At 43.4% G+C, this 12,350-nt stretch overlaps 1 protein-coding gene across 1 annotated transcript; it reads right to left on the reverse strand.

Moving 5' to 3' along the window:
- Nucleotides 1-530: 530 nt before the first annotated feature.
- On the reverse strand, nt 531-8,031 carry LOC117740734 (calcium-dependent protein kinase 18-like). Its single transcript, XM_034547272.1, has 9 exons — nt 7,386-8,031; nt 2,938-3,141; nt 2,482-2,640; nt 2,016-2,110; nt 1,873-1,923; nt 1,275-1,490; nt 1,005-1,182; nt 710-886; nt 531-622 (listed from the first exon to the last, which is right to left on the reverse strand). Exons 1-9 carry the CDS (start codon nt 8,029-8,031, stop codon nt 531-533), a joined length of 1,818 nt encoding a protein of 605 aa, XP_034403163.1.
- Nucleotides 8,032-12,350: the final 4,319 nt, after the last annotated feature.

A 12,350-nucleotide genomic window follows, 5' to 3' on the forward strand; every position in this document is an offset into this window, starting at 1 on the left:
TGAGGTGGCATAGAAGTGGCAGCAGCGTGGGCAGTTGGAGGCGCCAGCAGGAGGCGGTAGTGGGAGGCTTCAGTGGGAGAAGGCGGTAGCGGGAGGCGGTGTGTGCAGTTGGAGGCACAGCGGCAACCGGCATTGGCTGCGGCTTTTTGCTGCGACACAAAGTTGGCATAGAGGTGGCAGCGGCAACTGGGAGGCTGCAGTGGGAGGCGGCAGCGGCAACCAGCTTTTGCTGCGACACAGAGGTGGCACAGAGGTGGCAGCAGGAAGTGGCAGCGGGAAGTGGCAGCGGCGTGGGCAGTTGGAAACGCCAGCAGGAGTCGGCAGTGGGAGGCTGCAGTGGAAGGCGGCAGCGGCAACCGGCAGCGGCAACCGGCATTGGCTGCGAACAAGGCGGTAACGGGAGGCGCCATGTCCAGTTGGAAGCACCTAGGTGGAAGTGGCAGCGGCAACCGGCAATGGCTGCGGCACAGAGTTGGCAGCCGGCGTGGGCAATTGGAGGCAGCAGCGGCAACCGCTGTGCTCAGTCTCGATCACATCAGCCAGGGGTGGTGCTTCAGTTCCTCCAGGGTGGGTCTGTCCTCTGGGCTCTTTTCCAGGCAGCTCAGAAGAAAAGCGTTGCATTCTGGTCGGACGAACAGGAATCATGTTTTAATACACTGGAATGTACGTGCGGGCCTGATTCCACTGCATGTGTGTGTCTAGGACTTACCTGATGAAAGATATTCACTGATGTCAGGGTCTTCAAAGCTGACTTGATGCCTGCCTCTGAAGGGGAGACGTCCATGCAGCAACGCAAACAGCACTACACCAAGCTGCCACACAGTAGTGGGTTCAGCACTGTAGCACCTGTGCAGGAACCACTCAGGGGAGGTGTAGACAACGGTTCCTACGATACACACAGTCACAGAGACACACAGGTAATGGTAAGGGACAGAGGTAGAGGACATAAACCACAAAGCTGCTGGGTTGTTTCAGAGAACAGATACAGAAGAAATACAACCTACCTTGTGCTGTACTGTATGTTCCCTCAGACAGAAGTGTGCCACGGCCAAAGTCAATGAGCCGGACACGTGGGACATCGGAGCCGGTCTCGATAAGAATGTTGTCCAGCTTGATGTCCCTGTGGAAGACCCCTCTGGAGTGGACTTCAATGAGAGCCTCCACCAGCTGTGTTGTTATGGTCTGTGGGAGAAAGAAAGAGACATGGAGACTGTGAGATATTGTATGGACACGTAAACAGAGACAGGTACAAACAAAACATGTCAGCTTCTTACTTTAGCTTCGTGCTCAGGCAGGGAATAATCTTTTGAGTTGATGAACTCGACTAGGTCCATGCAGGGGACTGGTCTTTCTAGGACAAGAATCAGCTCAAGGTCTATATCGTACCAGTCCAGCAGGGTCACCACTGTGCTGGTTCCTTCTGCTGCTGGTCGGAGTTTCAGCATCAGCGCCACCTCCAAAGGGACCGTCCTCATTTCCCCTTCCAGCATCTGTAGACATGTAGAAATAGAGAAAGCAAATAATGAAACCTTCATGTACACTTATACACAAAAGTTAACAGTATTGTGGGCCGACTGAGGGTCAGTAGTTAGCAGGTCCGTCTTTCATTCAGAGGATCGGGGGTTCGATCCCCGCGGCCCGCCCTAGTCGATGTGTCCTTGGGCAAGACACTTAACCCTGAATTGCTCCCTGTAGCTGTGTCTACGGTGTAAGAATGTAAGTCGCTTTGGATAAAAGTGTCAGCTAAATGTAATGTAATGTAAAATTGTAACGGTTAGATTGTGTGAAGAACAAGAGGAACAGTACCAGTAGATATTTAAAAATGAGATATTAATAGTGTGTTGGCATTAGGATGAAGATCAAATCACTTACCATTGATATGTGCTCAACTTTCTTTTTCTTGGAGATGCGTTTTATGGCCACCTACGAGAAAGAAACACAGACATTTGGTTAGTTTATACTACTTACAGTTTGAATGGAGTGTGTGTGTGTGTGTGTGTGTGTGTGTGTCTTACAGGCAGATTGTTGTCTCTACGGTGGCCGGCAAACACTGTCCCAAAGCCTCCCTCGCCCAGCAGTTCCTCCTGCTCGTACCGGTCCTCAAAGGCATCTGCAGAAACAAAAAACGTTGATTATTCTTGTTCATAACTTTCATTCCACTTATAAAGTAACTCAAAATACAACAGGTCCTTGTAATTATTTGACATTGAATCATATTTCCAATTTGAATCAAAAACTCAAGACCATGAAGCTACAGTTTGACCTATAGTTGACCTTTTGAGGCAGGAGAAGATTAGCTTAGCTTAGCATAAAGACTGTAAACAGACTGATTCTGCCCAAAGGTAACACAATCCACCTATCAACACCCCTCCAGATCCACTAGACACTAACAACCATCTTTACAGGCTAGAGTTAAGAAACTGTATTTACTGAAGGAACACCGAGTTCAACAGTGTTTCATGTATTTCTATCTCCTCTCACCTCTGCTGTTAGTAGCACCGGTGTTTCTTGCTGAGGAGGTGCCAGGTTTGTCACCGGAGGAGGTCTTTCTGCTCCTTTTCCTGGGTTCTTCTGGCTCCTCAGACTTTCTCTTTCTGCTGTTCACCTTTTCAGCTCCAGTGCTGACGTGTGTCTCAGAATCTAGAGTCAGTGGGACAATCAACACAAATAGAAAAAGACAAGAAACACAAGCTTGTTAGTTTCAGTGTTGATCAGATAATAATAGACTGTGCCCACTGGTATTCAGACTAATCAGACACATTCATCCTTTCACGTCTCAGACTTCGGAATCGTTTCAATAATCTCAATTAAGTTAAGCGAAAGTATATTTCCACATAACTTGGCAATAGATGTTTCTACTGAACTGAGAACAAAGACACTAAATATCCCCTTACTGAGGTTTGACTGAATTGTTCTATTATCTCTGTCTCAAGCTACCTGTACTGTCAGATGGGTCACTATACGCGGAGGCGGAACTGGCATCACTGTCAATTATTAAAGGCCCACTGAAAGTTTGGCTGCAGCCCTCGGAGGGACTTTGACTGGTCCTGCTCCTCTTGCTGGCTCTTTCAAGACTCTCCTCAGACTTCCTCTTGGAGGTCGTCCCTCTTCCATGTGAGATGATGGGGTCAGTGTGGCGCCCTGCAAGGACAGAAAAAGATCATTTAGTTTGCTGCTTGTGCTGATATGATCTACTATATGATCTACTGTCTGTGTTACTAAAGGAAGAACCAGCATCAGTGATCAATAGCTGCTAAATCATATGGATCGTCAGCCCAGATTCACCAAGTGATGTAATAGTGACTGATTTGTTATTCATTTCAGCACTTGTCAGAACAACTGTCATGTTTTAAAAATTTAGAAAGACTATTGATGGTGAACGAGTGAAATAAAAAACACAGGACTTTCAACCAGGAGACCGGTGTTTGTGTCTTAAAGTGTATTTGAGTTATTTAAATTACATTGTTAATGGTTCAGTTCATTTATAAACTGATCTTCAGTCCAACCATGATGTTTTTTTAAACATAACCAAGTGGAGATTGACAGTAACAACGTGGCGTAAAATGACACGTGAAAAGCCTAAAGTTATTGACAGAATGTCAATAAAATATGGTACTATCCATACACCTTCCCCTAAAATCAGGTTGGGAATCTTAGCTTAGAGACTGCAGCTGTTAACCAGTATTATGTAATCACTACTCACCCAGTTGTCTACTGGAAGGCGGACACTGAAAAGCGCTTGTAGTTGTCCACGATTTGGAAGTCATGACTCTCAAACTGTAATGCTTCATCGTTGAAATAATAATGCTGTGGATTAGTCCTGCTGTCTTGTTATGGGTCTTCTGTAGAACTGATGCCTGGAGTGTTGAGAGGTCAATAGAGCCAACTCAACATTCTACAGTTCAACATTCTACTCATTAGTATGCGGAATGTAAAGTCAAATCTAAACTATGGTAACCACATTTAAACTAAAATAAAGACATTGTATATATTGTTTTATTTTTATGATAGAGACAACCACTTCTGACAGTTTAGGATTCTTGTACTAATATAATAATAATAAAGTTTCCCTTGGCAAAGAATCACAGACCTCCAGTGTCCAGAGTACTTTACTTACCCGATACCTTCATTCATTATTGAAATCTTTGGACACAAACGTTTATTTGTTAACTTGTTTTGAACTTGTTTGCCCATTTTTGTATATATCTTTAATATATATATATCGTTAATATATATATATATATATATATATATATATATATATATGTAAATATATAAATATACATACATACACACATATATACTGTATATATATAATATATATATATATATATTTATATATATGTATATATACACATATATATATATATATACACGTAATATATATACACATATATATATACACATATATATATATATATATATATATATATATATACATATATATTAACTTTTCAAATATACAGAGGAGCAGCAGAGTTTAAATGTATGTTAGTCGATATTAATAGTATCTATATTAATATTAACTCCACCCTGGATTACAAATGATAACAATGACAATTAATTAAATCAGATTATTTTATGTTATGGCCTTATATGTAAAAGTCAGGGGTCAACAACTTTTATAATCCAAAGAGACATATTCCCCAATGTTCCATGAATGTCAATACCGTGACGTATACGTGTTCTTATATTCAACTTCTACAGTCTACTATATAATATATAAAAAAGCCAACGACCATACTGTGGTTTCGGTTAGAAATACTTTCAAATGCATACTCAATTCTTATTCTCAGTCTCATAGAAGGAGCTGTTTTTTTGGATGGTCGGCCAACATTTGTTCTTTACTGGCAAACCCTCCAGCTTCGTAACAAACGACCGATGGATTGCATTCATCGTTTCCAAAGTTCTGTCTGTGACCCATCCGTTGTTACCCAGACATGAGTCCGGATTCTTCAGGTTTTCTGGGAATACTGTCAGGTCCAGGAAGGTACTTTCATTCACATTGGCAAAAAGGAATGGGCTATTTATGTTATGCCTTGGGTGGTCCAGGAATGTGCTGCTGCACGGAGGCTGACAATCAGATATTGTGACCTGCTAATAGTGCTAAAAGACAACTCTATACCATTTGACCTCTAGGGACCAAGAATATCTGGACAACTATTTGATGACAAAAATGTCAACTTGATGGTGTCGCTAGGGGAATACTCAGGGATTACCAAAGTAAGTAGGATTCATCCTCTTTGGGACCATGAAGTCTGTACAAAATGTGATGAGAATCCAGCTGTGGAGATATGACCACCTTGGAGATACGTGGTGTTCTGACAGACAAGCCAAGCACCATTGCCATCTTTATGAAACACCACTAGCATGGCTACTCATCTCAGCCTTACAAACGAACAAACAAACATCTTGTTCTTCTCCGTTAAGCGAAACCAATATGAGTCATGTTTTTTTTCCCCAGTAGACATTACACTTTCTACATGCTGGATATCTGCCTGTCTTCAGTGTAATTGTTTTCCAACCAGAACCGTACTCCCAAATACCAAAAAGGTGCAGCCAATCCCAGAAAAGGATCCTCATTTTCTATTTTGTGGGGAATGTTCTGCAGTGGTTGACTGTGCCCCAAGTCCCAGTTGAACCTCACTGTGAGGTTGAACCTCACATACATGCCAGACCGCAAACCACTTTGAATTCATTTACATTATCAACTCCCACACAACCAGATCGTCACTCTGCACCAACAGCGCCTTTCTGCATCATAATACTCTCTTCACTGGTGTCACCCAGGACGGAAACGAGATGGGGTGAAATCATTTTTCACATTTTCTTGTCCTGCTAACAGATGAACAGGTCGGAAAACAACTTATTAGAGGTAACAATACAACAGGATATCAGACCCTCATTGCTCCATAAACTGCGCAGAAAGAGGTGTGTGTTTGAATCTATGGATCTTCATTATCAGCTGCATTTGGCAAGGCAGAAGTCACAGCAGCTATAATGAGCCAAATTATATGTAATTGATGTTTATTGGACATCAGGAAGCTTCCTGATTGATTGAAAGGCACTCTCAGTCCGGGAGGCAGACACAGTCACCTCATTCAAGAATAGACTTAAGACTTTCCTGTTTGATAGTGCTTATAGTTAGGGCTGAATCAGGTTTGCCCTGGTCGAGCCCCTTGATATGCTGCTATAGGCTTATAGGCTGCTGGGGGATGTTTTAGGATACACTGAGCACCTATCTCATCTTCTCTCTCTCCTTATGGATACATTTACATCTCTCCATTGCACCTTATTAACTCTGCTTCCTCCCCGGAGTCGTTGTGACTTCACGTCTCATAGGGTCTATTGGACCTCGAGGTGTCTGATGCCTGGTGAGCCGGCCTCCCGCGTTGGCCCTGCTGATGCGCCTCCTCTCTACCTCCTTCTGTTTCATGGATTGGAGTTCCATTCATACATTGTCATATTCATGTAATGTGTTTATGTAACTTTGTAAATACTGTTCATTCTGTACACATGACATCTATTGCTTCTGTCCATCCGGGGAAAGGGATCCTCCTCTGTTGCTCTCCTGAAGGTTTCTTCCCTTTTTTCCCTGTGAAAGGTTATTTTTGGGGAGTTTTTCCTGATTCGATGTGAGGTCCTGGGACAGGGATGTCATATGTGTACAGATTGTAAAGCCCTCTGAGGCAAATTTGTAATTTGTGATATTGGGCTATACAAAATAAACTGAATTGAATTGAATTGAATTGAAAGGCCATTTCCTATCAATCCCTGCCCCTGCTTGACGACACATCTAAAGAATCTGCAGGAACACATTAAGAAACAGCTTTTGTGTATTGTGAAATTTGCTCTTTCTTCCCTTATCCTGTATCTAGTTTTGAGTCTTAAAGAAGTAGTTCAACGTTTTAGCTTCCTTGTCAGTGTTAGATGAGAAGATTGATTCCCACTTTCATGTCTGTGTTAAGTATGGGGCTGAAGTATGGAGGTGATTAGCCTAGTTTAGCATTAAGATTGGAAGCAGAGGGACACAGTTAGCCCAATACTTAACCTACCAGTACCTTTAAAGCTCACACATTCGTAACAATGGCCATTCTGTTACATGCTATAACTATCTAACCAGTTCTTCTAAGCCATCACGTATGAACAGAGCTGAAAGTAGAACTGTAACCCTCAGAATCTCAGAGTTAAGAGTTAAGTAGTGAGACAGTGACCAAACATGCACAAGACATAAGGCAGAATTCAGTCGTTTTATTGAGCAGATCTGCAATAATTGAAATATAGATTTTTTGGATTATGTTGCAACTCAGTGTGAGGCAGGAAAGGAAGTGGTGGTCGTCCGCTGTTTCGGCACCTCGACGAGCAGAGAAACCCGCAGCGGCAACCGGCTTTGGCTGGGAAACAGAAGTGGCAGCGGGAAGTGGCAGCGTCGTGGGCAGTTGGAAACGCCATCAGGAGGCGGCAGAGGGAGGCTGCAGTGGAAGGCGGCAGCGGCAACCGGCAGCGGCAACCGGCAGCGGCAACCGGCTTTGGCTGCGACCAAGGCGGTAACGGGAGGCGCCATGTGCAGTTGGCTGCGGCACAGAGGTGGCATAGAGGAGGCAGCGGCAACTGGAAGGCTGCAGTGGGAGGTGGCAATGCGGAAACCGGCATTGGCTGCAACCCTAAGGCGGTAGTGGGAGGCGTTGTGTGCAGTTGGAGGCACAAAGGCACAGCGGCAACCGGCATTGGCTGCGGCTTTTTGCTGCGACACAGAGTTGGCATAGAGGTGGCAGCGGCAACTGGGAGGCTGCAGTGGGAGGCGGCAGCGGCAACCAGCTTTTGCTGCGACACAGAGGTGGCACAGAGGTGGCAGCAGGAAGTGGCAGCGGGAAGTGGCAGCGGGAAGTGGCAGCGGGAAGTGGCAGCGGCGTGGGCAGTTGGAAACGCCAGCAGGAGTCGGCAGTGGGAGGCTGCAGTGGAAGGCGGCAGAGGCAACCGGCAGCGGCAACCGGCATTGGCTGCGAACAAGGCGGTAACGGGAGGCGCCATGTGTAGTTGGAAGCACCTAGGTGGAAGTGGCAGCGGCAACCGGCAATGGCTGCGGCACAGAGTTGGCAGCCGGCGTGGGCAATTGGAGGCAGCAGCGGCAACCGCTGTGCTCAGTCTCGATCACATCAGCCAGGGGTGGTGCTTCAGTTCCTCCAGGGTGGGTCTGTCCTCTGGGCTCTTTTCCAGGCAGCTCAGAAGAAAAGCGTTGCATTCTGGTCGGACGAACAGGAATCATGTTTTAATACACTGGAATGTACGTGCGGGCCTGATTCCACTGCATGTGTGTGTCTAGGACTTACCTGATGAAAGATATTCACTGATGTCAGGGTCTTCAAAGCTGACTTGATGCCTGCCTCTGAAGGGGAGACGTCCATGCAGCAACGCAAACAGCACTACACCAAGCTGCCACACAGTAGTGGGTTCAGCACTGTAGCACCTGTGCAGGAACCACTCAGGGGAGGTGTAGACAACGGTTCCTACGATACACACAGTCACAGAGACACACAGGTAATGGTAAGGGACAGAGGTAGAGGACATAAACCACAAAGCTGCTGGGTTGTTTCAGAGAACAGGTACAGAAGAAATACAACCTACCTTGTGCTGTACTGTATGTTCCCTCAGACAGAAGTGTGCCACGGCCAAAGTCAATGAGCCGGACACGTGGGACATCGGAGCCGGTCTCGATAAGAATGTTGTCCAGCTTGATGTCCCTGTGGAAGACCCCTCTGGAGTGGACTTCAATGAGAGCCTCCACCAGCTGTGTTGTTATGGTCTGTGGGAGAAAGAAAGAGACATGGAGACTGTGAGATATTGTATGGACACGTAAACAGAGACAGGTACAAACAAAACATGTCAGCTTCTTACTTTAGCTTCGTGCTCAGGCAGGGAATAATCTTTTGAGTTGATGAACTCGACTAGGTCCATGCAGGGGACTGGTCTTTCTAGGACAAGAATCAGCTCAAGGTCTATATCGTACCAGTCCAGCAGGGTCACCACTGTGCTGGTTCCTTCTGCTGCTGGTCGGAGTTTCAGCATCAGCGCCACCTCCAAAGGGACCGTCCTCATTTCCCCTTCCAGCATCTGTAGACATGGAGAAATAGAGAAAGCAAATAATGAAACCTTCATGTACACTTATACACAAAAGTTAACAGTATTGTGGGCCGACTGAGGGTCAGTAGTTAGCAGGTCCGTCTTTCATTCAGAGGATCGGCGGTTCGATCCCCGCGGCCCGCCCTAGTCGATGTGTCCTTGGGCAAGATACTTAACCCTGAATTGCTCCCTGTAGCTGTGTCTACGGTGTAAGAATGTAAGTCGCTTTGGATAAAAGTGTCAGCTAAATGTAATGTAATGTAAAATTGTAACGGTTAGATTGTGTGAAGAACAAAAGGAACAGTACCAGTAGATATTTAAAAAATGAGATATTAATAGTGTGTTGGCATTAGGATGAAGATCAAATCACTTACCATTGATATGTGCTCAACTTTCTTTTTCTTGGAGATGCGTTTTATGGCCACCTACGAGAAAGAAACACAGACATTTGGTTAGTTTATACTACTTACAGTTTGAATGGAGTGTGTGTGTGTGTGTGTGTGTGTGTGTGTCTTACAGGCAGATTGTTGTCTCTACGGTGGCCGGCAAACACTGTCCCAAAGCCTCCCTCGCCCAGCAGTTCCTCCTGCTCGTACCGGTCCTCAAAGGCATCTGCAGAAACAAAAAACTTTGATTATTCTTGTTCATAACTTTCATTCCACTTATAAAGTAACTCAAAATACAACAGGTCCTTGTAATTATTTGACATTGAATCATATTTCCAATTTGAATCAAAAACTCAAGACCATGAAGCTATAGTTTGACCTATAGTTGACCTTTTGAGGCAGGAGAAGATTAGCTTAGCTTAGCATAAAGACTGTAAACAGACTGATTCTGCCCAAAGGTAACACAATCCACCTATCAACACCCCTCCAGATCCACTAGACACTAACAACCATATTTACAGGCTAGAGTTAAGAAACTGTATTTACTGAAGGAACACAGAGTTCATCAGTGTTTCATGTATTTCTATCTCCTCTCACCTCTGCTGTTAGTAGCACCGGTGTTTCTTGCTGAGGAGATGCCAGGTTTGTCACCGGAGGAGGTCTTTCTGCTCCTTTTCCTGGGTTCTTCTGGCTCCTCAGACTTTCTCTTTCTGCTGTTCACCTTTTCAGCTCCAGTGCTGACGTGTGTCTCAGAATCTAGAGTCAGTGGGACAATCAACACAAATAGAAAAAGACAAGAAACACAAGCTTGTTAGTTTCAGTGTTGATCAGATAATAACAGACTGTGCCCACTGGTATTCAGACTAATCAGACACATTCATCCTTTCACGTCTCAGACTTCGGAAACGTTCAATAATCTCAATTAAGTTAAGCGAAGTATATTTCCACATAACTTGGCAATAGATGTTTTCTACTGAACTGAGAACAAAGACACTAAATATCCCTTACTGAGGTTTGACTGAATTGTTTCTATTATCTCTGTCTCAAGCTACCTGTACTGTCAGATGGGTCACTGTACGCGGAGGCGGACTGGCATCACTGTCAATTATTAAAGGCCCACTGAAAGTTTGGCTGCAGCCCTCGAGGGACTTTGACTGGTCCTGCTCCTCTTGCTGGCTCTTTCAAGACTCTCCTCAGACTTCCTCTTGGAGGTCGTCCCTCTTCCATGTGAGATGATGGGGTCAGTGTGGCGCCCTGCAAGGACAGAAAAAGATCATTTAGTTTGCTGCTTTGCTGATATGATCTACTATATGATCTACTGTCTGTGTTACTAAAGGAAGAACCAGCATCAGTGATCAATAGCTGCTAAATCATATGGATCGTCAGCCCAGATTCACCAGTGATGTAATAGTGGACTGATTTGTTATTCATTTGAGCACTTGTCAGAACAACTGACATGTTATAAAAAGTTAGAAAGACTATTGATGTGAACGAGTGAAATAAAAAAAAAACAGGACTTTCAACCAGGAGACCGGTGTTTTGTCTTAAAGTGTATTTGAGTTTTTAAATTACATGTTTATGGTTCAGTTCATTTATAAGTTGATATTCAGCCCAACATTATGTTTTTTTAAACATAACCAAGTGGAGATTGACAGTAACAACGTGGCGTAAAATGACACGTGAAAAGCCTAAAGTTATTGACAGAATGTCAATAAAATATGGTACTATCCATATACCTTTCCCTAAAATCAGGTTGGGAATCTTAGCTTAGAGACCGCAGTTGTTAACCAGTATTATGTAATCACTACTCACCCAGTTTGTCTACTGGAAGGCGGACACTGGAAAGCGCTTGTAGTTGTCCACGATTTGGAAGTCATGACTCTCAAACTGTAATGCTTCATCGTTGAAATAATAATGCTGTGGATTAGTCCTGCTGTCTTGTTATGGGTCTTCTGTAGAACTGATGCCTGGAGTGTTGAGAGGTCAATAGAGCCAACTCAACATTCTACAGTTCAACATTCTACTCATTAGTATGCGGAATGTAAAGTCAAATCTAAACTATGGTAACCACATTTAAACTAAAATAAAGACACTGTATATATTGTTTTATTTTTATGATAGAGACAACCACTTCTGACAGTTTAGGATTCTTGTACTAATATAATAATAAAGTTTCCCTTGGCAAAGAATCACAGACCTCCAGTGTCCAGAGTACTTTACTTACCCGATACCTTCATTCATTATTAAAATCTTTGGACACAAACGTTTATTTGTTAACTTGTGTTGAACTTGTTTGCCCATTTTTGTATATATCTTTAATATATATATATCGTTAATATATATATATATATATATAATATTTATATATATATATATATATATATGTATATATATATATATACACACCCCTCGATGGACTGGCGGCCTGTCCAGGGTGTCCCCTGCCTTCGCCCTATGTCAGCTGGGATAGGCTCCAGCGCCCCCCGACCTAATGAGATAAGCGGTATTGAAAAATGGATGGATGATATATACACACATACATACACACATATATACTGTATATATATATATATATATATATATATATATATATATATATATATATATATATATATATATATATATACATACATATATATATATATATATATTAACTTTTCAAATATACAGAGGAGCAGCGAGTTAAATGTCTGTTAGTCGATATTAATAGTATCTATATTAATAGTAACTCCACCCTGGATTACAAATTATAACAATGACAATTAATTAAATCAGATTATGTTATGTTATGGCCTGATATGTAAAGGTCAGGGGTCAACAACTTTATAATCCAAAGACATATTC

This window comes from Cyclopterus lumpus, chromosome 12 (assembly GCF_009769545.1).
Source record: "Cyclopterus lumpus isolate fCycLum1 chromosome 12, fCycLum1.pri, whole genome shotgun sequence".
Lineage (NCBI taxonomy): Eukaryota > Metazoa > Chordata > Actinopteri > Perciformes > Cyclopteridae > Cyclopterus > Cyclopterus lumpus.